Source organism: Pleurodeles waltl, chromosome 1_2, assembly GCF_031143425.1.
Source record: "Pleurodeles waltl isolate 20211129_DDA chromosome 1_2, aPleWal1.hap1.20221129, whole genome shotgun sequence".
Lineage (NCBI taxonomy): Eukaryota > Metazoa > Chordata > Amphibia > Caudata > Salamandridae > Pleurodeles > Pleurodeles waltl.
In genome coordinates, this window is record NC_090437.1 from 1348338169 (window position 1) to 1348365918 (window position 27750).

The window sequence follows — 27750 nt, forward strand, 5'->3', positions numbered from 1 at the left end:
GGGCGATTCACAACAACATTCGCCTAATAGCACAATTTATTCCAGGAATACAAAACCAACTAGCAGACAACCTTTCGCGAGACCACCAACAAGTCCACGAATGGGAAATTCACCCCCAAGTTCTGAACAAGTACTTTCAAATTTGGGGAACACCCCAGATAGATTTGTTCGCAACAAAAGAAAACTCAAAATGCCAAAACTTCGCATCCAGGTACCCACACCGCGAATCACAAGGCAATGCTCTATGGATGAGTTGGTCAGGGATATTTGCATACGCTTTTCCCCCTCTCCCTCTCCTTCCATATCTAGTAAACAAGTTGAGTCAAAACCAACTCAAACTCATACTGATAGCACCCACATGGGCAAGACAACCTTGGTATACAACTCTACTAGACCTTTCACTAGTACCGCATGTCAAACTACCCAACAGACCAGATCTGTTAACACAACACAAACAACAGATCAGGCATCCAAACCCAGCATCATTGAATCTGGCAATTTGGCTCCTGAAATCCTAGAATTCGGACACTTAGACCTCACACAAGAATGCATGGAGGTCATAAAACAAGCTAGAAAAGCTTCCACTAGACACTGCTATGCATCTAAGTGGAAAAGATTTGTTTGCTACTGCCATACCAATCAAATCCAACCATTGCATGCCTCTACAAAGGACATAGTGGGATACTTACTACATTTGCAAAAAGCGAATCTCGCTTTTTCATCTATAAAAATACACCTCGCAGCAATATCTGCTTACCTACAAACTACTCATTCATCGTCTCTATTTAGAATACCAGTTATTAAAGCATTCATGGAAGGGCTAAAAAGAATTATACCACCAAGAACACCACCAGTTCCTTCATGGAATCTTAACATCGTCTTAAGACTCATGGGTCCACCTTTCGAACCCATGCATTCCTGTGAAATGCAATATCTAACCTGGAAAGTCGCATTTCTCATTGCAATCACATCCCTCAGAAGAGTAAGTGAAATACAGGCATTTACCATACAAGAACCATTTATTCAAATACACAAAAATAAAATAGTTCTAAGAACAAATCCAAAATTTCTGCCAAAAGTAATCTCACCATTCCATTTAAATCAAACAGTAGAATTGCCAGTGTTCTTCCCACAACCAGATTCCGTGGCTGAAAGGGCACTACATACATTAGACATCAAAAGAGCACTAATGTACTACATTGACAGAACAAAGCTAATCAGGAAAACAAAACAACTGTTCATAGCTTTTCAAAAACCACACTTAGGAAATCCAATCTCTAAACAAGGCATTGCTAAATGGATAGTCAGATGTATTCAAACATGCTATCTTAAAGCCAAAAGAGAATTGCCTATTACACCAAAGGCACACTCAACCAGAAAGAAAGGTGCTACAATGGCCTTTCTAGGAAACATTCCTATGAGCGAAATATGTAAGGCTGCAACCTGGTCTACGCCTCATACATTTACTAAACACTACTGTGTAGACGTACTAAATGCACAACAAGCTACAGTGGGCCAAGCTGTACTAAGAACATTATTCCAAACTACTTCAACTCCTACAGGCTAAACCACCGCTTTTAGGGGAGGTAACTGCTTTATAGTCTATGCCAAACATGTGTATCTGCAGCAACATATGCCATCGAACTGAAAATGTCACTTACCCAGTGTACATCTGTTCGTGGCATTAGTCGCTGCAGATTCACATGTGCCCTCCCGCCTCCCCGGGAAGCCTGTAGCCGTTTAGAAGTAGATCTTAAATCTTATATATATATATATACTTTATTCGACCATGGGTCATAAAAGTTACACATTAAATTATACAAAGAAGGTGCATTTGTTCCATTATACTTTCACACTGGCATAAAATAGAGTTTAGAATAAAAATAGCTTCTATAGGCCATGGCCTACTATAGTCCACCATTGTTCCCGATACATAACTTAACATTTAGATGCCAAGGTTTCTGAACATCTGCTTCATAGTGTTAAAAATAATACAAATATTTAAGGCTCTTAAAACAATATGAGATGGTTTCAGATTCAAGTTTCCCAGGTGGTACCATCACCAAGATAAGTGCAAGCTATCAGGCCCATGATTTAAGCTTTAGAGTGCTGAGTTGATGTTACATAATAGTACAGTTTCTTGGTAGTTTAAGTGGCATACTTTAGTAAGGGCACCTGCAACCGGCACAATCGTATAGGCAAATTTAGGCACTGTCAAGTCATTAAAAACACAAGCACAATGTAATAAAAGCTTATATAGTAACTTAAAATGGTTATCAGATTCATGTTAAAATGGCACTAATGCCAGACAAGTGCATAAAAATAGCTCTTTGCGGCTAACACTAGTGATACAGTAGCAGAACCACAAAATGATTACCCACGTATTATCTAAGAAAAATCTGTTCCAAAGCCCTGTCTAAACCACATGGTCAATAATTCATCATCATCATCATCATCATCAACTTTGTTCGATCCATGGCCATAAAAGCACATAAAACAAGATAATAAATAATTCTTAAGGAATAAATAAGTACACATCTTTAACTTGGTGTAAAAACATTAGGACAATAACTTGAATTGCACATGTGGCTCTAAAACTTATCTATAAAGGGATGGGACTTTGAATTACTTTTTGGAGACGGCATCGTATGCGCCAAGCTGTTGCTAGATACTTGCTTACTGAGAGAATTACATCGGTTGAATTATGGCTTTTTAGAACCCGTAGAGCCAAAGAGCAGTTCTTGAATCCCATGTCCCTGCAAATATTGCGAATCCATTTTAAACGTGGAATCGCATAGGCTGGGCAGAAGAACATGAAATGCTCAATGGTTTCGAAAGTACTGCCACAGGCAGGGCATATATCGGGAAGATTAGTCGGCCCCCACCTATGAATCAGTGACAACAAGGGCAAAGAGCCAAAGCGAAACCTTGCATATAAGCTCTTGCCCTGCGAATCCGGTATCACATCCAAATAGGATTCAAACTTTGGGGACCATTTAATATCAATGAAGGAATTAGTTAAGCGACCATGGGATTTGTGAGTTATGTAGTTATCCTTAACATAAGACCAATAGGTTAACTTTAAAACGTTTTTGTGCCGTCTCTCTAATTTATGGGGATTATCCCAGTAATCGCCCAGACCCAATAGCCGGAGCCAATGGGCCACATGGCGAACCCAGGGAAGAGTATTAGCGTTTTGGCATTTCAATAGATCGAGTAGTGCGGTCTTGTATATATCTAGTTCGGGGGTTGTCCACAACCTAATCCAATAGAGGAGAGGTCTTAGAGTAGCTAGATCTGCTACTCGGCTTAACCCCAGATCTAGAAATAATGGGAGCAAGGGTGTGGTACGTGGACATGCAATTAAGGCCCTTGCAAAATTGTTTTCCCCCACACTGATCTTGTTACAGTTAGCGTAACCCCATACCTCCGCTCCGTACAGGGCTGCACTTTGAGCCTTAGCTGTATAAATTTTTATTGCTGGGGAAACTACTTTTGTAGAGGTGCTTTGATAAAAACGCAATATAGATGAGGCTCTGTGTTGTAGGAGCCCTGCACTTTTTGTAATCTGCTCTTCCCATAATAGTTTGTTAGTTAACCTAACTCCCAGGTAATCTATAGAGCTTACTTCCTTCAACAGTACTCCCTCAATATGGATGGAACATTTTTTCCTAGGTCCCTTAGATAACACCATCAGTTTAGTTTTGTTAATATTAACCTCCAACCCATGATCACTACAAAATTGGCTAAACCGGTCAACAAGGGTTTGCAACCCCATTGGTGTCTTAGAGATGAGAAGTGAGTCATCGGCGAAAAGCAAGATGGGAATTTTTTGTGTATTCAGGGAAGGGGCATCATTCTGGCCTATGGACACAGTCTTTACTACTTCATTAATAAATACGGTAAACAGTAGGGGGGCTAGCACACAACCTTGGCGAACTCCTCGTCTAATTGGGATCCGCTCTGTCAGTTCGCCTTGTTCACCCCACCTCACTTGGGCATAGGTGTTCTCATGTAGTCGTTTTAACAGGAGTAAAAGATCCTCTGGGACTCCCAATCTACCCAGCACTTCCCACAGCTTGGCTCTTGGGACCAGGTCAAAAGCCGATCGCAGGTCTATAAATACCACATACAGGCATTGCTTGGCCACAAGAACGTATTTCCAATGCAATATGGCTAATCGAAAGACCTGGTCTATCGTGCTAGTTTTTGCACGAAACCCTGCCTGTAAATGAGAGAGGATTTGGTGCTTCTCGACCCAGTTGATTAGCCTCTGCAAAATTTGTTTAGCAAATATTTTTTGTAGGTTGTCTATGAGGCTAATTGGCCTGTAGTTAGCTGGAAGATTAGCATTTCCTTTTTTATAAATGGGTATGATCTCTGCCCCCTTCCATGTATCTGGAATTAGCCCCCCTGCAGCTATGCTATTTGAGATAGCATTAATATACCAGGACCAAATGGATGGTTCCGATCTATAAAGATCTCCAGGGAGCTTGTCTGGTCCAGGTGCTTTGCCAGGTTTTAGGCTAATTATAGCCTCAAGGGTCTCTTCTATTTTAAAGATAAGGCAACCCTCGGGGACACACTGAGCCACCACTTGGAGGGCCATGCTGGAGTTTGATTCCAACAATTTAGTTGGAGAGTGGACCACATTAGTGTCCATTGGGCCTTCTGGTAGGGCATAAAGAGTAGTAAAATGCTCTACCCAGCTTTCTGGTTGAATATGGTTGCTGGGACAGCTCCTGCCTCCATTTTCTCTTTTGGACAGAAGTTCCCAGAAACGCTTGTTATTCTTCTCTCTGGAAGCATCTAATAGTTCCTGCCACAGGGAATCCTCCCACCGCTTTTTAGCGTTAGACAAGGTTACTTTGTATAGAGACCTGGCTTGTTTAATTTCCCCCTGGGAGCCAGACATTACTGCTACTCTTAACCCGGACTTGTCCTTTGAACACCTCTCATCAAACCATCCCTTGCGTGCCCCTGTCCCTTCATGTGGCTTAGACCGCTTTGTTTTATAAAAGAACCCCCGTAGCTGGGTAGTCATGCTGTCATGTATTTTGAGAATCGGAATATTCCCTACAGCCTGATCTTCATACTCAGCCAAACTATTTAAGAAAATCTGATATATTGCTCTGATGTGGTGGGGGTTGGACATCACTTTTGGCCAAGTAATCTTGGTAAATTTGTTGTTCCAGCAAGGTGGCGGAATTATTGTAGCATAGTTGTTGAGTGTTCTCCTGAACATTTCTCCAGAAAGGGTAAGGAGCAAGGGGAAATGGTCACTATCACATCTCACTTCTACTTTCATGTCTACCAAATGGGGCCACAGCCTAACATCAACCAGGAAATAATCGATAGTGCTTATCGACATGCCCCTTTTAAAAGTAGGTGCACTATTCATATCAGATGGAGTTCTACCATTACAGGCCCTAAGGCCATGGTTTAAACATAATGTGGCTAATTGCATGGCCACCCGAGATTTTTTACAAGGCCGGGTAATATATAATTGTGGGATCCCCCACTGCTCATCTTCTTCATCTGTTAAACCACTTATGAGAATAGAAGGCTCGAAGGTACAATTAAAATCTCCAGCTATGATTAGGATAGTTGAGGGGTCGAGGCTTCCTACAAATTCAGACAGAATAGCCAGGGTACGGGACTCGGAGCCATTTGGGACCGATCGTATATAAACATTAACAATAACAATTGATAATCTTCTGTTGAACGTAATACACATGGCTTTTAGATCTATAGAATCAATTTCAAAAAGCTTATGGTCGCACTGCAAGTTCTTGTTAACAAGTAATAGGAGCCCACCTTTTGCCCGACCCCTCCCCTTCTCTGAAGGTATAGCAGGTGCACTAAATGAGAGAAATCCATCAATATTAGTAGCATCCTCCGCCCAGGTTTCCTGAAACAAACCTATGTCTATTTTTTTAATAAAAGAGGCCCATTCATCATCATCTAATTTCTTTGCCAGGCCGGCAATGTTCCATGACATGAGTTCTAATGTACATTTGTCTTGATTTATCACCACGCTTGAGCATCCAGCCTCTACCGCGCTCGGGTCATTACTACAAATGTTTGATGATGGTGTTTTATCATCTTAAATCTTAAACATTTGTACATTTGTAAATAATTATTATAAACTTTTTATGTACATACATATTCACTCCATTGCATGGGCACTATTTATAGCAAACAACTCCATCCTCACCCTCTGCGGGGAAAACAATCTAAGATGGAGTCGACGCCCATGCGCAATGGAGCCGAAGAGGGAGGAGTCCTTCGGTCCCGTGACCAAAAAAGACTTCTTCGAAGAAAAACAACTTGTAATACTCCGAGCCCAACACCAGGCAGCGGACTGTGCCAAACATGTGAATCTGCAGCGACTAATGCCACGAACAGATGTACACTGGGTGTAGGAAGTTGGCTCTGTATGTGCTATTTCAAAGTAAGGAATAGCATGCACAGAGTCCAAGGGTTCCCCTTAGAGGTAAAATAGTGGTAAAAAGAGATAATACTAATGCTCTATTTTGTGGTAGTGTGGTCGAGCAGTAGGCTTATCCAAGGAGTAGTGTTAAGCATTTGTTGTACATACACATAGACAATAAATGAGGTACACACACTCAGAGACAAATCCAGCCAATAGGTTTTTATATAGAAAAATATCTTTTCTTAGTTTATTTTAAGAACCACAGGTTCAAATTCTACATGTAATATCTCATTCGAAAGGTATTGCAGGTAAGTACTTTAGGAACTTCAAATCATAAAAATTGCATGTATACTTTTCAAGTTATTGACAAATAGCTGTTTTAAAAGTGGACACTTAGTGCAATTTTCACAGTTCCTAGGGGAGGTAAGTTTTGGTTAGTTTTACCAGGTAAGTAAGACACTTACAGGGTTCAGTTCTTGGTCCAAGGTAGCCCACCGTTGGGGGTTCAGAGCAACCCCAAAGTCACCCCACCAGCAGCTCAGGGCCGGTCAGGTGCAGAGTTCAAAGTGGTGCCCAAAACGCATAGGCTAGAATGGAGAGAAGGGGGTGCCCCGGTTCCGGTCTGCTTGCAGGTAAGTACCCGCGTCTTCGGAGGGCAGACCAGGGGGGTTTTGTAGGGCACCGGGGGGGACACAAGTCCACACAGAAATTTCACCCTCAGCAGCGCGGGGGCGGCCGGGTGCAGTGTAGGAACAGGCGTCGGGTTCGCAATGTTAGTCTATGAGAGATCTCGGGATCTCTTCAGCGCTGCAGGCAGGCAAGGGGGGGATTCCTCGGGGAAACCTCCACTTGGGCAAGGGAGAGGGACTCCTGGGGGTCACTTCTCCAGTGAAAGTCCGGTCCTTCAGGTCCTGGGGGCTGCGGGTGCAGGGTCTCTCCCAGGCGTCGGGACTTTAGGTTCAAAGAGTCGCGGTCAGGGGAAGCCTCGGGATTCCCTCTGCAGGCGGCGCTGTGGGGGCTCAGGGGGGACAGGTTTTGGTACTCACAGTATCAGAGTAGTCCTGGGGTCCCTCCTGAGGTGTCGGATCTCCACCAGCCGAGTCGGGGTCGCCGGGTGCAGTGTTGCAAGTCTCACGCTTCTTGCGGGGAGCTTGCAGGGTTCTTTAAAGCTGCTGGAAACAAAGTTGCAGCTTTTCTTGGAGCAGGTCCGCTGTCCTCGGGAGTTTCTTGTCTTTTCGAAGCAGGGGCAGTCCTCAGAGGATGTCGAGGTCGCTGGTCCCTTTGGAAGGCGTCGCTGGAGCAGGATCTTTGGAAGGCAGGAGACAGGCCGGTGAGTTTCTGGAGCCAAGGCAGTTGTCGTCTTCTGGTCTTCCTCTGCAGGGGTTTTTCAGCTAGGCAGTCCTTCTTCTTGTAGTTGCAGGAATCTAATTTTCTAGGGTTCAGGGTAGCCCTTAAATACTAAATTTAAGGGCGTGTTTAGGTCTGGGGGGTTAGTAGCCAATGGCTACTAGCCCTGAGGGTGGGTACACCCTCTTTGTGCCTCCTCCCAAGGGGAGGGGGACACAATCCTAACCCTATTGGGGGAATCCTCCATCTGCAAGATGGAGGATTTCTAAAAGTTAGAGTCACCTCAGCTCAGGACACCTTAGGGGCTGTCCTGACTGGCCAGTGACTCCTCCTTGTTATTCTCATTATTTTCTCCGGCCTTGCCGCCAAAAGTGGGGCCTGGCCGGAGGGGGCGGGCAACTCCACTAGCTGGAGTGTCCTGCTGGGTTGGCACAAAGGAGGTGAGCCTTTGAGGCTCACCGCCAGGTGTGACAATTCCTGCCTGGGGGAGGTGTTAGCATCTCCACCCAGTGCAGGCTTTGTTACTGGCCTCAGAGTGACAAAGGCACTCTCCCCATGGGGCCAGCAACATGTCTCGGTTTGTGGCAGGCTGCTAAAACTAGTCAGCCTACACAGATAGTCGGTTAAGTTTCAGGGGGCACCTCTAAGGTGCCCTCTGGGGTGTATTTTACAATAAAATGTACACTGGTATCAGTGTGCATTTATTGTGCTGAGAAGTTTGATACCAAACTTCCCAGTTTTCAGTGTAGCCATTATGGTGCTGTGGAGTTCGTGTTTGACGGACTCCCAGACCATATACTCTTATGGCTACCCTGCACTTACAATGTCTAAGGTTTTGTTTAGACACTGTAGGGGTACCATGCTCATGCACTGGTACCCTCACCTATGGTATAGTGCACCCTGCCTTAGGGCTGTAAGGCCTGCTAGAGGGGTGTCTTACCTATACTGCATAGGCAGTGAGAGGCTGGCATGGCACCCTGAGGGGAGTGCCATGTCGACTTACTCATTTTGTTCTCACTAGCACACACAGGCTTGTAAGCAGTGTGTCTGTGCTGAGTGAGGGGTCTCTAGGGTGGCATAAGACATGCTGCAGCCCTTAGAGACCTTCCTTGGCATCAGGGCCCTTGGTACTAGAAGTACCAGTTACAAGGGACTTATCTGAATGCCAGGGTGTGCCAATTGTGGATACAATGGTACATTCTAGGTGAAGGAACACTGGTGCTGGGGCCTGGTTAGCAGGGTCCCAGCACACTTCTCAGTCAAGTCAGCATCAGTATCAGGCAAAAAGTGGGGGGTAACTGCAACAGGGAGCCATTTCTTTACACAAGCCCCCCCCAGCCCACAGGCCAGGAGACTCAGCCCAAGCTGGGAGAGTCTTCCTAGTCTGTCAGGCGAGGAAGAGTAGGAGAAATAGGCTGGTTAGTTGCAGGGCCTACTCTGCCTTACATCCTTCTGTTCAGGTCATTCCCTTTGGGGAACTGACCCACTTCCACAGTGATAGGACCTAGTCTGAATTGCCTCTTGTCTGCTTCTTCAATGTCTCCACCCATTCTTTTTATTTTGGGTTTAGAGGTATCCACCTCTGCTAATCTTATCTTAGCCAGGGTCATCCCTAGCTTACCCAAAGAGGTTACCCAGAGCTGGAGTAACCCCACCATGACCAACAGGGTCAGGGGGCCTAACTTGCTATTTGGCATGGGGTCTGACCACCATGCCAAGGATAGTGCAGCCACAAAGGCTAACACCCAGCAGAGGCCACTGACAGCTGTCAGTGCCCAGAACCACACCTTTAGCTCTTCACCTAAAAGGGAAGGGGCTAAGTTACAGGCTTCTTTGGGTTCAGGTTGCCTGTCTGCTGTATTGGAGTGGGGGGTTACCACATCTTGTAGTAAACACCCTTCTTCCACTCTTTCTTCTGTTAGCTGAGGAGCCACCCACTCAGGTTTAACAGTTGCCTGACTAGCCAGGACTTCTTGTGGGTCAGGTTGGACTTTATCAGGGCCATTTTTGGAGTTCTCCCCTACTGGAGCAGAATCTCCTTGGCTTGCTGTAACCTTGGCTAAAGGTTGTCCACCCTTCCTACTCTGTTTTCTTTTCTTCTTCTTCTGGGGCCTGCTTGCATTTACTGCAGAGGCAGGACTTCCAGAATCCTTGGGAGAGGACTGGCACTGGACCAGTTCCTCTCTTGAGCTCTGACTAACCTCTGGGTAGTCATTTCCAAGGAGACAATCAAGGGGGAGGTCTGTACTGACTACTACCCTTCTCCAGCTAAGAGTGCCACCCACTTCTATGGGCACTAAAGCCACAGGCCTCTTAGTGACCCTGTCTAGGCTAACTCTTACCCTGGCAGTCTCACCTGGGATGTACTGGTTTGAGAGCACCAGCCTGTCATGCACAATAGTGTGACTGGCACAAGTGTCTCTCAGGGCAGTGGTTGGGATTCCATTCACCAGTAGGTGGTGGAAGTGTCTGCTTCCCTCTGGAATCTCCAACTCACCTGTTGGGCCCTGTTTCCAGTTGAAGGCTAGGAAGACCTCCTCATCTGAGGAGTCATCTCCCATGGCTACACTGGTTACCCCAGGAATTTTGTTCTGGGGTTTGTTTTTGGGACAAGAAGTGTCCTTGGTGTGGTGCCCAGACTGTTTACAGTTGTGGCACCAGGCCTTAGTGGCATCCCAGTTCTTACCCTGGTACCCACCTTTGTTTTGGGTTGTGTCTTGGGGCCCACCCACCTGTTCTGGTTTTTGGGGGCCTACAGAGGACTCTTTTTCTTTGTTTCTAGTGTTACCCACTTTCTCCTGGGGAGTTTTTGTAACCCCTTTCTTTTGGTCACCCCCAGTGGAAGTTTTGGTTACTCTAGTCTTGACCCAGTGGTCTGCCTTCTTTCCCAATTCTTGGGGAGAAATTGGACCTAGGTCTACCAGATACTGATGCAACTTTTCATTGAAGCAGTTACTTAAAATGTGTTCTTTCATAAACAAATTATAAAGCCCAACATAGTCACACACTTCATTTCCAGTTAACCAACCATCTAGTGTTTTTACTGAGTAGTCTACAAAATCAACCCAGGTCTGGCTCGAGGATTTTTGAGCCCCCCTGAATCTAATTCTATACTCCTCAGTGGAGAATCCAAAGCCCTCAATCAGGGTACCCTTCATGAGGTCATAAGATTCTGCATCTTTTCCAGAGAGTGTGAGGAGTCTATCCCTACACTTTCCAGTGAACATTTCCCAAAGGAGAGCACCCCAGTGAGATCTGTTCACTTTTCTGGTTACACAAGCCCTCTCAAAAGCTGTGAACCATTTGGTGATGTCATCACCATCTTCATATTTTGTTACAATCCCTTTGGGGATTTTTAGGATGTCAGGAGAATCTCTGACCCTATTTAAGTTGCTGCCACCATTGATGGGACCTAGGCCCATCTCTTTTCTTTCCCTTTCTATGGCTAGGAGCTGCTTTTCCAAAGCCAATCTTTTGACCATCCTGGCTAACAGGGGGTCATCTTCACTGGAGTTATCCTCAGTGATTTCAGAGGTGTTGGTCTCTCCTGTGAGGGAACCAGCATCTCTGACTATTATTTTTGGAGTCAGGGTTTGAGGGACCCTGTTCTCCCTAGATAGGACTGGTAGGGGGGAATTTTCCTCCAAGTCACTATCCTCTTCCTCTGAGTTGCCACCCTCAGAGGGGTTGGCCTTTTCAAACTCTGCCAAAAGCTCCTGGAGCTGTATTTTGGTAGGTTTGGGGCCCATTGTTATTTTCTTTATTTTACAGAGTGACCTTAGCTCCCTCATCTTAAGATGGAGGTAAGGTGTGGTGTCGAGTTCCACCACAGTCACATCTGTGCTAGACATTTTGCTTCTAAAAGTTGGAATACTTTTTAAGAATCTACAACTGGTTCTAGAATCTAATTCAAACTTTTACAAACTTTTAAACTCTAAAAGAAATGCTAAACAGGATCTAACACAAGGCCCTAGCAGGTCTTTTAAGAATTTAGAAAACTTTTCAAATTGCAAAAATCAATTTCTAATGACAATTTTGGAATTTGTCGTGTGATCAGGTATTGGCTGAGTAGTCCAGCAAATGCAAAGTCTTGTACCCCACCGCTGATCCACCAATGTAGGAAGTTGGCTCTGTATGTGCTATTTCAAAGTAAGGAATAGCATGCACAGAGTCCAAGGGTTCCCCTTAGAGGTAAAATAGTGGTAAAAAGAGATAATACTAATGCTCTATTTTGTGGTAGTGTGGTCGAGCAGTAGGCTTATCCAAGGAGTAGTGTTAAGCATTTGTTGTACATACACATAGACAATAAATGAGGTACACACACTCAGAGACAAATCCAGCCAATAGGTTTTTATATAGAAAAATATCTTTTCTTAGTTTATTTTAAGAACCACAGGTTCAAATTCTACATGTAATATCTCATTCGAAAGGTATTGCAGGTAAGTACTTTAGGAACTTCAAATCATAAAAATTGCATGTATACTTTTCAAGTTATTGACAAATAGCTGTTTTAAAAGTGGACACTTAGTGCAATTTTCACAGTTCCTAGGGGAGGTAAGTTTTGGTTAGTTTTACCAGGTAAGTAAGACACTTACAGGGTTCAGTTCTTGGTCCAAGGTAGCCCACCGTTGGGGGTTCAGAGCAACCCCAAAGTCACCCCACCAGCAGCTCAGGGCCGGTCAGGTGCAGAGTTCAAAGTGGTGCCCAAAACGCATAGGCTAGAATGGAGAGAAGGGGGTGCCCCGGTTCCGGTCTGCTTGCAGGTAAGTACCCGCGTCTTCGGAGGGCAGACCAGGGGGGTTTTGTAGGGCACCGGGGGGGACACAAGTCCACACAGAAATTTCACCCTCAGCAGCGCGGGGGCGGCCGGGTGCAGTGTAGGAACAGGCGTCGGGTTCGCAATGTTAGTCTATGAGAGATCTCGGGATCTCTTCAGCGCTGCAGGCAGGCAAGGGGGGGATTCCTCGGGGAAACCTCCACTTGGGCAAGGGAGAGGGACTCCTGGGGGTCACTTCTCCAGTGAAAGTCCGGTCCTTCAGGTCCTGGGGGCTGCGGGTGCAGGGTCTCTCCCAGGCGTCGGGACTTTAGGTTCAAAGAGTCGCGGTCAGGGGAAGCCTCGGGATTCCCTCTGCAGGCGGCGCTGTGGGGGCTCAGGGGGGACAGGTTTTGGTACTCACAGTATCAGAGTAGTCCTGGGGTCCCTCCTGAGGTGTCGGATCTCCACCAGCCGAGTCGGGGTCGCCGGGTGCAGTGTTGCAAGTCTCACGCTTCTTGCGGGGAGCTTGCAGGGTTCTTTAAAGCTGCTGGAAACAAAGTTGCAGCTTTTCTTGGAGCAGGTCCGCTGTCCTCGGGAGTTTCTTGTCTTTTCGAAGCAGGGGCAGTCCTCAGAGGATGTCGAGGTCGCTGGTCCCTTTGGAAGGCGTCGCTGGAGCAGGATCTTTGGAAGGCAGGAGACAGGCCGGTGAGTTTCTGGAGCCAAGGCAGTTGTCGTCTTCTGGTCTTCCTCTGCAGGGGTTTTTCAGCTAGGCAGTCCTTCTTCTTGTAGTTGCAGGAATCTAATTTTCTAGGGTTCAGGGTAGCCCTTAAATACTAAATTTAAGGGCGTGTTTAGGTCTGGGGGGTTAGTAGCCAATGGCTACTAGCCCTGAGGGTGGGTACACCCTCTTTGTGCCTCCTCCCAAGGGGAGGGGGACACAATCCTAACCCTATTGGGGGAATCCTCCATCTGCAAGATGGAGGATTTCTAAAAGTTAGAGTCACCTCAGCTCAGGACACCTTAGGGGCTGTCCTGACTGGCCAGTGACTCCTCCTTGTTTTTCTCATTATTTTCTCCGGCCTTGCCGCCAAAAGTGGGGCCTGGCCGGAGGGGGCGGGCAACTCCACTAGCTGGAGTGTCCTGCTGGGTTGGCACAAAGGAGGTGAGCCTTTGAGGCTCACCGCCAGGTGTGACAATTCCTGCCTGGGGGAGGTGTTAGCATCTCCACCCAGTGCAGGCTTTGTTACTGGCCTCAGAGTGACAAAGGCACTCTCCCCATGGGGCCAGCAACATGTCTCGGTTTGTGGCAGGCTGCTAAAACTAGTCAGCCTACACAGATAGTCGGTTAAGTTTCAGGGGGCACCTCTAAGGTGCCCTCTGGGGTGTATTTTACAATAAAATGTACACTGGTATCAGTGTGCATTTATTGTGCTGAGAAGTTTGATACCAAACTTCCCAGTTTTCAGTGTAGCCATTATGGTGCTGTGGAGTTCGTGTTTGACGGACTCCCAGACCATATACTCTTATGGCTACCCTGCACTTACAATGTCTAAGGTTTTGTTTAGACACTGTAGGGGTACCATGCTCATGCACTGGTACCCTCACCTATGGTATAGTGCACCCTGCCTTAGGGCTGTAAGGCCTGCTAGAGGGGTGTCTTACCTATACTGCATAGGCAGTGAGAGGCTGGCATGGCACCCTGAGGGGAGTGCCATGTCGACTTACTCATTTTGTTCTCACTAGCACACACAGGCTTGTAAGCAGTGTGTCTGTGCTGAGTGAGGGGTCTCTAGGGTGGCATAAGACATGCTGCAGCCCTTAGAGACCTTCCTTGGCATCAGGGCCCTTGGTACTAGAAGTACCAGTTACAAGGGACTTATCTGAATGCCAGGGTGTGCCAATTGTGGATACAATGGTACATTCTAGGTGAAGGAACACTGGTGCTGGGGCCTGGTTAGCAGGGTCCCAGCACACTTCTCAGTCAAGTCAGCATCAGTATCAGGCAAAAAGTGGGGGGTAACTGCAACAGGGAGCCATTTCTTTACACTGGGTAAGTGACATTTTCAATTTAGGGGCCCCCAGAAACCTACGAAGATAGATTCCTGAACCTGAAGACGAAGAAGGACTGCTGACCTGAAGCCCTGCAGAGAAGACTGAGACACCAACTGCTTTGGCCTCAGCCCTACCGGCCTGTCTCCCCACTTCAAGAAAAACTGCAACAGCAATGCGTCCCCCAGGGTCCAGCGACTTCTGAAGCGTCAGAGGACTACCCTGCATCTAAAAGGAACAAGAACTCCTGAGGACAGCGGCCCTGTTCCAAAGAAACTGCAACTTTGCAACAAAGAAGCAACTTTTAAAGACCACACGTTTCCTGCTGGAAGCGTGAGACTTTCCACTCTACACCCGACGCCCCCGGCTCGACCTGCGGAGAAACAACACTACAGGGAGGACTCCCTGGCGACTGCAAGCCCGTGAGTAGCCAGAGTTGACTCCCCTGAGCCCCCACAGCGACGCCTGCAGAGGGAATCCAGAGGCTCCCCCTGACCGCGACTGCCTGCTTCAAAGAACCCGACGCCTGGTAAAGACACTGCACTCGCAGCCCCTAGGGCCTGAAGGATCCGACCTCCAGTGCAGGAGTGACCCCCAGGTGTCCCTCTACCTTGCCCAGGTGGTGGCTACCTCGAGGAGCCTCCCCCTTGCCTGCCTGCTTCGCTGAAGAGACCCCTGGGTCTCCCATTGAAACCAATTGCACTCTGCACCCGGCCGCCCCTGTCCCGCTGAGGGTGTACTTTTTGTGCTGACTAGTGTCCCCCCCCGTGCCCTACAAACCCCCACTGGTCTGCCCTCCGAAGTCGCGGGTACTTACCTGCTGGCAGACTGGAACCGGGGCACCCCCTTCTCCATTTTGGGCACCACTTTGACCTCTGCACCTGACCGGCCCTGAGCTGCTGGTGTGGTAACTTTGGGGTTGCCCTGAACCCCCAACGGTGGGCTACCTTGGACCCAACTTTGAACCCTGTAAGTGCTTTACTTACCTGAAAAACTAACAAAGACTTACCTCCCCCAGGAACTGTTGAATTTTGCAGTGTGCAAATTTAAAATAGCTTATTGCCATTTTTGCCAAAACTGTACATGATATTGTGTTGTTTCAAAGTTCCTAAGATACCTGAGTGAAATACCTTTCATTTGAAGTATTACTTGTAAATCTTGAACCTGTGGTTCTTAAAATAAACTAGGAAAATATATTTTTCTATATAAAAACCTATTGGCCTGGAATTGTCTTTTGAGTGTGTGTTCCTCATTTATTGCCTGTGTGTGTACAACAAATGCTTAACACTACCCTCTGATAAGCCTACTGCTTGGGTACACTACCACAAAATAGAGCATTAGAATTATCTATTTTTGCCACTATCTTACCTCTAAGGGGAACCCTTGGACTCTGTGCATGCTATTTCTTACTTTGAAATAGTGCATACAGAGCAAACTTCCTACATACGTTGACAATGGAAGTTACCCCACACCCTACGTTACGACAACCCCCAGGTGTGTAAGTGGTGCCCAGAAATGTACTCCTGTCGGAAGAGGTTTTTGCACCATTGCAAAACAGATTGAAAACTGCAATCGAAATGGGCAATGAACTTATGTTAGTCAACTGCCTGACAAGCCCACAGCATAGAGGGAGCAACGGACTGAACCGAGAGAGGACACTAATATTACATGGATCCTCTTTAAGTAGGACTTGGCAAAATCTTGCCTGTGTCATTCAAGTTTACTCAAAGATAGGGTCCCGTGTATAACCTATAAACACAAAAAGACGACCAGGTGGAAGTTATTTTTATCAAATGGCAGTTCCCGTAAGGAGAATCAAAGGAGATTTTGTTAGATAAGACCCTCACCCTCTCATGGCATGCCTCACCATGGGCACCTGTGCACACCCCTCTAGGTGAATACCACCGTGGCGCAGCCGCCAATCATGAGAGGTCTTGTAATAATCACAGCTGGATAATATCAGGGATCCAGGTAAATAAAAATATCTTAGGGTGTACCCAAGGGGTTTACTTTTAATTATTGAGTGCCCTAAATATGGTTAAAATCAAAACGTGGTGGGTGTCTGATGGGTAATTATGACTCATCCACCCTTACACTAATGCAGGCGTGTTTCGGCCTTTTTCAAAAGCCCGCATGGATCGGAGGCCTTCGTCAGGGCTGTTCAAATCCCTGCTTAGCTATTCACTTGTGCTATGAAGAAAGAATGAGTCCTAACGCTCTCACGTGCTATGAAGAAAGAATGAGTCCTAATGCTCTCACCTACTTGTAGTCTCTTCTTGGAGAGGAAACGTGTAGTAAAAATCAATCCATAGGGGAATAAATGGGAATGTTAGAAACCCCATATATAAGTGCAAGTATTGACGTTTTATGAATTTCTTCTCTAGAACACTGTTGCCCGAGAAAGGATTCTCTAGTCTGACTGATACTTGAAACTTAGTAAATCATGGGACAGAGGACCTGGTGGATTGGCCTTTACATGAGAAAGTTGTGTATTAAGTAAAATCAGTCTGTGATAGCAATTGTTGTAGGATCGGAACCCTTTTTCATCATGAGTAGACACACTCAAGAATTCACACTAGGAATGTGTTCTTAGTTTTTATTAATCACAAACCTATCCTAGTAAACACAATATGTGAATTACGTTACGAAAATGAACAAGCTGGCGGCTGTGATATTTATAACTAGGAAGAACAATAGAAGTATTTTAACATAATAGTAAGTTAATATTTCTCCTCAACTCCTTCCTTCCTTCCTTTTGGCTAAACAAACTAATCTTAGCTCGAGAAGTCGGTTGGATAGACGCGCTTCTTTTAGATAAGACTGCTGACATCTGCAGAGCGTTGTAGAACAGCTGAAGCTGTGTGTTTTTTAAGGCGAGAGCTGTTGAGCCTGCCTGTCTGCCACAGCTGCTTTCCGGTACTCGTGCAGGCCTCGTGTCGAAGGAAGGTGCCTTCTCTGCAGCCTCAGCAAGGGGTGACGTTTACATCTAAAGCTATGGTCTCCTGCGAGCCTAAACCTGCAATCCATGGATTGAATTCCTCTCTACACAACTATCCCTCAATTACTTTTTCATGCTTTGTTTGCACTTTGTTCAAGATTTCAAAATAAAAAGCCTTTAAACGAAACATTATTGTTTAGAAACAATAACTGAAAAGATTAAGATAGTGAGTTCAATAAAACCTTGTGTGGAAGCACGTGTGGCTGTATATACATATGCTCTAGTGTTGGGTCTGGAAGGTTACAAGTTGTTTTTGTTGGAAAAAGTATTTCGAGTCACGAGGTGTAGTGACTCCTCTTGTTGGTAATGTGCATTGTCCTGGACTTCATCTTCAGATTGTTTTCTTCCGCTGTTGGAGCCGGTCTTTTTTGTTTGAAGCTCTGGTTCAAGACTATAATAAGTCTCTTCTGTTCAGGAAACCCTCTCCAACCCCGTCGGTACTGTTTCTGATCCCGTTCCCGATCAGGGACTGAAGAAATCTTCGTAGGATTCAAATTTTCAACTCGCGCCCTTCTGGCGGCCATTTTCTTCACTCTGCATTTTTGAAGAATGAAAGACTTATAGAACGGACGCCCTTCTGTTCCTGTCCGAAGTGCTATTCCAAATTTCCTCACATCAACCAACACCATGTCTGTAACCTCTGTTTGCCACCAGAGCACCGAGAGGAGGACTGTGAGGCCTGCCAATCCTTTAGGTAAAAAAGACTCTACGCGACAAAAGAGGTCATCAAAGAGGGATGTAGAGGCAGGAGATATAGCAGACACCAGACAGTTTCGGTATCGAGTACACCATCTCGGACGTGGACCAGGAGATCCAGGAGGCCTCAGCTGCTGAAGAGGAGGTATTCTCCATACAAGATTCGGACTCTGAAACCGAAGTCACACTGAAGATGAAGGAAGTTCCCCCAGGTCAACAAACCATGAGTAAATCACGCTCTGCTCTGACCAAAAAACATACCACCTTGGAAGCTAAAACTCTTGAGCTGCCACTGCATTTAATCCGTGGCAGGCATCGGAAAACCTTTTTGGAAGCTCCACCCTCGGGCTTGGCACCAAAACCTAAGTGGAAAACGGTTGCGTCCACTCCGAGCCAAACATCATCCCTTTCAGCACAGAAACCTTCCACCTCCCATCCAGCTCTGGCTCTCTCGGCACCGAAGACACCGATTGCCTCGGCTCTAATGACTTCAGCACCATAACAATCTACTTCGTAACCGAAAAAACTGGAGTCTAACAACCAAAATCGCTACCGGAGCCCGCCCTCCATCAAATGAAGCAGCAGCTTCAGGGCAAGCAATCTCCGCTGCATATGCAGTCTAAAACAGGAAGGGTGTTGGTAAAAACTGCTATAGGCACTCCCTCTAAGCGACAGCATTCATTTGAGGCTTTGGACCATTCTACAACTCCAGTCGAGCAAAGGAGGAAAGTTAAGGACATACAAGAGGCTCACCAGCCCTCTTCATCTCCCCCACCAACCACCACGCCGCCACCACGTTCTCCATCTCCACAGCAATTGCATATTGATGCCTTGGAGTTTTCACCACAAGGGTCTGTGAGAAAAGGCCTCTTTTGTCCTGGTTAGCCCCCACTTTTTGCCTGGTTTTTGATGTAACCTCAAAGTTGTTAGTGACTAGGACCCCTGCTTACCAGGTTCCCCGGGCCAGGTCGCCTTACCTAAAACTGTTGTGATGCATTAGCACAATTGGCACCACCTTTAGCTGCCACTATAAGTCCCTAGTAAATGGTACTTAGGTACTCAGGGCATGGAGTACTAAGGGTAGGCACCTGAGGGCAGCAGCACAGGTTGTGCCACCCTCAAGGGTCATGCATCCAGAAGCACCCAGCACTGACATTGCAGGCTGAGTTTCTGATGCAGTCCTAAAATGCAAACTCGACATGGCACACAGCCTGTGTGCCCTGTCCACTATACACTGCATGCAGTATAAGTAAGTCACCCTCTGGCAGGCCTTCTAGAATTATGGCATGGTGCACTATATTGCAAGTATGAGCATAGATGCATGAGCAATGTGCCCCCTACTGTGTCCTTGCCAAGCCTGGGACACAGTAAGTGAACAGAGCAGCCATTTGACACATGAGCTGGACACTGGTCAGTACGAGATTCCCAGCTACATGATGGCTACTCGGATCCCTGGGCTGTTTGGTATCAAACTACTCAGAATGATAAATCCAAACTGGTACCAGTATTGGATTTAATACAAAATCTACCAAGGGCTCACCTTAGAGGTGCCCCCTGCAAAGGCTAACCACCCTGGCATGGTTGCTCACCGGTCACAACCAGCCTGCCACCACCAGTCAAGATTCTGGAAGATCCTGCTCTCTGGGTCCCAGAACAAAGCCCTTCCTGGGTGGAGGTGCAAACACCCCCTCCCTCAGGAATGTGCACTGCCCCTGGCAATGAGCTTCAAAGGGCTTACCTCCCTTGAAACTTGACCCCAAGCCTGCTGCTAGCAGCAGATGGCCACCCCCGTTGCAAACCCCCACTTTTGGCGGGGGCAACGGTGGAACCCACACAAAGGACAGGAGGAGTGGTCAGCCCCAGCTTGCGTCACTCCTATGGTGTCGCATTCGAGGTGACTTTTCCATTTCATTTTCCTTCATCTTGCATGGAAGGAAAATAGACAATCAGATATAGGGAAGTCACCTGCCCACAGGAAGTGGTCACTTGGTGGCTGTAGCCACCCTAGGGTGGATGACCTATTGGTCACTACTAGGTACTCCCCTAATGCCCACTTAATACAGTGTTTAGTGGACATCCCTAGACCAAGAAAATTAGATTCCAAGGACAAAAGAAGACCAGCAACAAAGAAGACCCAAGGCTCGAGAATTGAAGTCCTTCTGCACCAAGAAAAGGCACCAAACCCTGCCTGCTGCACCCAGGACTCGACAATCACCGCTGAAGGGTTGCTTGGACACTGGACAGACTCTACAAACCCCCAGAGGACCTCCACTCTTCGAAAACCGCCAAAGATTCCCTCCAGAATGAAGGCATCACTCTCCTGCAACCCAAGACCAAAGACCCAGTGAAGGCCCCTTCACTGACCGGCTGCTGACTAACCAACTGGACTCCACCCGACGGACCGTGAGGCCAAACCCTGCAAGTGTGCCAAGTTTGGTGGCACTGTGCCCTCCTGTGGCCAAACTGTGCAATATTCCGAGGCACTGGTCACCACGTCTGACACCAAGAAGGACAGTCCACTCCCGACTGAAAAAGGACCAGGAGGAAGCCCCAGTCGAGGGACTTCACTTCAGAAAACACCAGGACCTCCCATCAAAGTGCCCCTGCTGACCTGCAAGTGACCCTCAAAGAGTTCTACCTCCTGCTTCCAAGGACACCTTTGCGCACAGCTCCTAGCTCACCAATTTGCTCTGCACCCGTTCGCCCTGTGTCCTACACTGAAGATCCAGGTGTGCCTTAAGGGTCCCCCACCCCTTGCAACCTTGACACTCCAATGGGATCCACCAGACTTACCTTTAAGTCCACCTGTTCAGTGCTTTTCCAAGTTGTCCCACGCCAGTGTCCTGGCACCAGCTCCAATGACTTTCTGCTGCTGCTCCCACCAAAACCGGGAGCTTCTCCAGCTGGTCCATAGTGCCCACCAGCGACCTCAACACTATGAAAGGAGACATTGGTAAATGCATTTCCTGATTTTATGTGCATTTTCATTGTATTTTCTCCATTGATTCCTATTGGGCGTAATTACGCGAAAAGACTACATTTATTAAAATTTCAAAAATTCATAACTTAAAAAGTACTTACCCGATTTTGATGATATTGGCCTTAACTTTTTTTATAAAAATCTGAAGTAGTTTGGTAAATTGGCCTCGAGGTATTCTTTTGAGTGTGTGGTATCATTTATTGATACTGTGAGTACAACAAATATGTTGCACTTCTCCAAGATTAGCCTAACTGCTCACACACTGCGTAGAGGGTCAGCGTCCTTCAGGGTCACCTCATTCCCCACACATTACACAGTCACATATATGCCCAGATCCCTAGTGTCAGTATGATGTTGATACATGCAGAGTTGTAGACGTTGAGCCCAAAAAGGGGCATGGTGACTTTGCAAAGTGACCACCTATCAGAGGGGATCACTGACGTCATCTGCCTAACCTGACCAGTCAGATGCTCCCACGGGCCTCTGCCCATCTTGGTTTCAAGATGGCAGAATCAAGTGGCCACTTGGAGGAGCTCTGGGCACCACCCTTGGGGTGGTGATGGACAGGGGAGCGGTCACCCCCTTTCCTTTGTCCAGTTTCGTGCCGGAGCAGGGACCAGGATTCCCTGGACTGGTACAAACCAGATTATGCAAGGAGGGCACCAAATGTGCCCTTCAAAGCAAACCGGTGGCGTGGGGAGGCTACCCCTCCCAAGCCTTGCAACTCCTATTCCCAAAAGGAGAGGAAGTTGCACCCCTCTCCCACTTGTAATCCTTTGTTCTGCCTTCCTCTGCCTGAGTTTGTCAAGCAGCAGGAGGGCAGAATCCTGTCTGAGGGGCTGCAGCAGACCCTGCTGCTCGCAGACCCTGGGCCACTGATAGGAGCAATACTGGGGGGATCCTCTAAGGAGCCCCCGAGTGCATGGGCTCATGCCACCAAGATTGGCATCAGTGTTGAGGTATGATTCCGACACGTTTGATACCATAGGTAAAATACCCACAGCTGACGTCTGTAAGGCAGATACATGGGCAGCGCCTCACACATTCACCAAACACTACTGTGTGGATGTTTCAGCACGCCAACAAACGAATGTGGATCAGGCAGTGCCGTACGCTGTTTTTCAAAACACTGCGACACCCACATGTTGGCCACTGCTGATGCAGAGCATGTGTATCTACAGCCACATGTGTATCAAACGGAAAATGTTAGTTACCCAGTAAGCATCGTTTGTGGCATGTAGTGCTGTAGATTCACATGCGTCATCCCTCCTCCCTGGACACCTGTAGTCGTTGCAGTAATCTGATGTAAGTTTTACATGCATGGTCAGCATATATTGCACATAGTTAGAGTACACTCCATTCACAATCTGAAGATGGAGTCGAGGACCATGCACATTACCAGCAAAAGGGGAAGTCACTACACCTCGTGACTTGAAAGACTTTTTCAAACAAAAACAACGTGTAACTTTCCAGACCCAACACTAGATGGTGGACGTTTGCAGAGCATTTGAACCTCCAGCATTACATGCCACAAACCGATGTTTACTGTGTAAGAAACATTTTCCTTACTGTTTTAAAACATTAACTAGAAATCAAGATATCTCACTCTGGCAGAGCGAACATAAAATATAAATCCTGGCAAGCTAACTTATCACATTATACTGAACAAACTACTTTAGCAAGTATGCATTCAGATTTCAGAATGTACACCTGAATATATAAACATATATTATTAAAAAAGGGCACCTCTAAATGAAAAGTATATGAAGGTTATCTGAGCGTCTAGGGTGCCGTATGTTGTGTCTTTCTTCCCTAAATGACTCGTAGAAAGGTGCTCTGGTGTTCAGCACGTGACACGTGATTTTATTTTGTTCTGTTCATACTTGTGACAAGGGTGTCATCGGTGTATTTCCTCTCTCAGATGACACACAGGTAGGTGCTCGGATATTAAAGTTGTGATACATACTTTTATTTTGTGCTCTGCGTTCACTTGCCGAGAGTATCTTGTGTCTCTTTCTCCCCCCAGATGACCTGTGAGAAGGTTCTTGAACTCATGAACTTCATTTTGCCGCCTTCACAAGATGGAACGAAATGGAAGCCTGAATCTTCCAAGAGTAAAACTAAGTCCAGAAAAGGTAAATTGCCTTCATTCATGTTTATATTAAATCATCTCGTGAAGCACAGTTGTGTTACACCACAGTTCATTTACTCTGGACAGCAGCCTCAAAAATCTACATTTGAAATTGTATAGGAAGATTGAAGTTTTTCATCATTTGGTTTTATTTCTGAAAAGTGAAGCGTTGGTCTTGAATGCAACCCATCCCTGTAGGACGCTGGCTCTCTGTATAATGTACTAAAATGAAGTACACTGCAGAGAGTCCAGTGGACCCCCAAAGATGTGCAGAGGTTGAAGTTGAAAGGTCTAGAGCTCTATTTGTGGTAGTGTGGGCGAGCAGCTAGGCTGATCAGTGAGCCGTGTAAAGCATTTGTTGTACTCACGGAGGCAATAAATGAGACACACACTCAATAAATCCAAGACCAATTTAGAACAATAAAATTTGCTTTTATACATGCTTTGAACCAAAGAACTTCGTTATAAGGTAAGCAGTTTTTAAAATAAAAATACTTTTCAGTTTCAAAAATCAACTGCAATTTTCAGAGTCTCCAATGTTAATCTATGGAGTGAAACAAAGATGCAGTTTTGCAGGTAGGTACATGACTTGCACATCCAGTTATTGGGGTTTTAGGTCAACACCAGGCGAGGTTCAGATCCGCACCAAGAGTGCACCCATAGTAGCATAGGGACGCCCAGGTGCAGAGGTCGAATTTGAAGTCTGTGTCCAATGTTAACCAATGAAAATGAGGTGGGGGGCCCGAAGATGTACTGTTCAGAGCGGAGTCAAAGCAGCATCTCTGTGGTTAAAGTAAGCACTGGGGGTGGGAGGAGCCACAAGGCAACACCAAACTTGCACCCTCAACGGGACAGGGGCGGCCTGGTGCAGAGTGCCAGCACAATGTTGGACGTCCAATGTTATCCTATGGAGATGGGGTCACTGAAGATGAGCTGCTCCCAGGTGGGTAGAGCGAGGTCAGGGGTCGATCTCTTGGAGTTGAGGTAAGTACAAGGGGGGGCCACAAGGCAGCACCAAACGTACACCCTCAGCGGCACGGGGGAAGAGGGTGCAGAGTGCCAACACAGGGTTGGGCTCCCAATGTTTACTAAGGCAGGAGATCACTTTTGGAAACAGGCAGCAGGCTGTGGCGAGGGGCCTTAGAGAGGTTAACCCACAGCTCTCCAGGTAAGTTAAGATGCCAGGGCTTGTAGGGACACCAACAGTCTTGCTCCCTAAGACCCAGGGGCTGGGGAGTCCGGCAAGGGTCAGCCCACGATGGACTCTGGGTCAGAAGTGCTGGAGATCCTTCACTTAACCGGTGGGCCACTTGGACTCAGGCCCTGGGCGTTGGGTACTGAGGTGATTCCAGGCAGCAGTTTTGCGGCTCTTCTGGCAAACTTCTTTCTTCTTTGGAGATGTTTCTTTTTGACAGGTCCGCTGTCCACAGGAGTTCTTGTACTTTATTGAAGGCAGTCAGTGCTCCCAAGGCTTTAGAGGTCGCTGGGCTGCATGGCAGTCGTCTTCTGGGTGCAGGTTCTTTGAAGGCTGCAGACAGGCCGGTAGGGGTGGGGCCAAGTCAGTTGGTGTCTTCAGTCTTCTTTGCTGGGGAACTTCTGTTTTGTCCTACTCTTAAGTCAACAGGAATCTGATTCTAGGGTTCAGGGGTGCCACCTAAATACTGAATTTAGGGACGTTATGGGTGGTAGCCAATGGGCTACTTACCTTTAGAGTGACTGCAGCCTTCCTATGACCAGTTTGTAGGAAGTTGGCTCTGTATATACTATTTCAAAGTAAGAAATAGTGTGCACAGAGTCCAAGGGTTCCCCTTAGAGGTAAGATAGTGGCAAAAAGAGATAATTCTAATGCTCTATTTTGTGGTAGTGTGGTCGAGCAGTAGGCTTATCAGAGGGTAGTGTTAAGCATTTGTTGTACACACACAGGCAATAAATGAGGAACACACACTCAAAGACTGATTCCAGGCCAATAGGTTTTTATATACAAAAATACCTTTTCTTAGTTTATTTTAAGAACAGGAAGTTCAAGATTTACAAGTAATACTTCAAATGAAAGGTACTTCACTTAGGTAACTTAGGAACTTTGAATAATCACAATAGCATGTACAGTTTTGACAAAAATGGCAATAAGCTATTTTAAAAGTGGACACAGTGCAAAAATCAACAGTTCCTGGGGGAGGTAAGTAGAGGTTAAGTTCACAGGTAAGTAAAACACTTACAGGGTTCAAAATTGGGTCCAAGGTAGCCCACCGTTGGGGGGGTTCAAGGCAACCCCAAAGTTACCACACCAGCAGCTCAGGGCCGGCCAGGTGCAGGGGTCAAAGTGGTGCCCAAAACACATAGGCTTCAATGGAAATAAGGGTGCCCTGGTTCCAGTCTGCCAGCAGGTAAGTACCCGCGTCCTCTAGGGCAGACCGGGGGGGTTTGTAGGGCACAAGCAGGCACAGTAAGCACACCCTCAGCGGCACAGGGGCGGCCGGGTGCAGAGTGCAAACAGGCGTTGGGTTTCTGATAGGAATCAATGGGGAGACCCGGGGGTCTCTTCAACGATGCAGGCAGGCATGGGGGGGGGGGCTCCTCGGGTTAGCCACCACCTGGGCTAGGCAGAGGGTCGCCTGGGGGTCGCTCCTGCACTGGAGTTCTGTTCCTTCAGGTCCTGGGGGCTGTGGGTGCAGTGCTGGTTCCAGGCGTCGGGTTCCTTGTTACAGGCAGTCACGATCAGGGGGAGCCTCTGGATTTCCTCTGCAGGCGTCGCAGGGGGGCTCAGGGGGTCAACTCTTGCTACTCACGGGCTCGCAGTCGCCGTGGAGTCCTCCCTTTAGTGTTAGTTTTCCGCATGTCGAGCCGGGGGCGTCTGGTGCAGAGTGGAAAGTCTCACGCTTCCGGCGGGAAACGTCTGGTTTTTAAAGTTGCTTCTTTGTTGCAGAAAGTTGCAGTTTGTTGAACAGGGCCGCTGTTCTTGGGAGCTTCTTGGTCCTTTAGATGCAGGGTAGTCCTCTGAGGCTTCAGAGGTCGCTGGACCCTGGGGGATGCGTCGCTGTTGCAGTTTTCTTCGAAGTAGGGAGACCGGCCGGTGGGGCTGGGGCCAAATCAGTTGTCGTCTCCGTCTTCACTGCAGGTCTTCAGGTCAGCAGTCCTTCTTCTTTATGTTGCAGGAATCTATCTTCCTCGGTTCTGGGAGCCCCTAAATACTGAATTAAGGTGTGTGTTTAGGTCTGGGAGGACAGTAGCCAATGCCTACTGTCCTTGAGGATGGCTACACCTTCTTTGTGCCCCCTCCCTGTGGGGAGGGGGGCACATCCCTAATCACCTTAGGAGCTGTCCTGACTGGGGGGTGACTCCTTCTTGTTTTTCTCATTATCTCCTCCAGCCTTGCCGCCAAAAGTGGGGGCAGTGGCCGGAGGGGCGGGCATCTCCACTAGCTGGGATGCCCTGTGGCGCTGTAACAAAGGGGGTGAGCCTTTGAGGCTCACCGCCAGGTGTTACAGTTCCTGCAGGGGGAGGTGAGAAACACCTCCACCCAGTACAGGCTTTGTTCCTGGCCACAGAGTGACAAAGGCACTCTCCCCATGTGGCCAGCAACATGTCTGGTGTGTGGCAGGCTGGCAGAAACTAGTCAGCCCACACTGGAAGTCGGGTATGTTTTCAGGGGTCATCTCTAAGATGCCCTCTGGGTGTATTTTACAATAAAGTGCACACTGGCACCAGTGTGCATTTATTGTGCTGAGAAGTTTGATACCAAACTTCACAGTTTTCAGTGTAGCCATTATGGTGCTGTGGAGTTCGTGTTTGACAGACTCCCAGACCATATACTGTTATGGCTACCCTGCACTCACAATGTCTGAGGTTTGGCTTAGACGCTGTAGGGGCATAGTGCTCATGCACTTATGCCCTCACCTGTGGTATATTGCACCCTGCCTTAGGGCTGTAAGGCCTGCTAGTGGTTTGACTTACCTATGCCACAGGCAGTGTGAGGTTGGCATGGCACTCTGAGGGGAGTGCCATGTCGACTTAGTCATTTTCTCCCCATCAGCACACACAAGATGGCAAGCAGTGTGCATGTGCTGAGTGGGGGGGTCCCCAGGGTGGCATAAGACATGCTGCAGCCCTTAGAGATCTTCCCTGGCATCAGGGCCCTTGGTACCAAGGGTACCAGTTACAAGTGACTTACCTGGATGCCAGGGTTGTGCCAATTGTGGAGAGAAAGGTACAGTTTAGGGAAAGAACACTGGTGCTGGGGCCTGGTTAGCAGGGTCCCAGCACACTCTCAAATCATAACTTGGCATCAGTGTAGGAGGCTGGACTGGCTTGTAGTGAGTACCAAGGGGTACTTGCACCTTGCACCAGGCCCAGTTATCCC

At 47.4% G+C, this 27750-nt stretch overlaps 1 protein-coding gene across 2 annotated transcripts in view; it reads left to right on the top strand.

Moving 5' to 3' along the window:
• The window catches only part of INTS10 (integrator complex subunit 10), a 309261-nt gene that overhangs the window by 162670 nt on the left and 118841 nt on the right, over positions 1–27750 (top strand). For both annotated transcript variants that reach the window (XM_069205745.1, XM_069205746.1), the window contains exon 13: positions 23289–23397. In XM_069205745.1, the coding sequence (XP_069061846.1) occupies positions 23289–23397 (109 nt within the window). The remainder of the gene's footprint in view (positions 1–23288; positions 23398–27750) is intronic.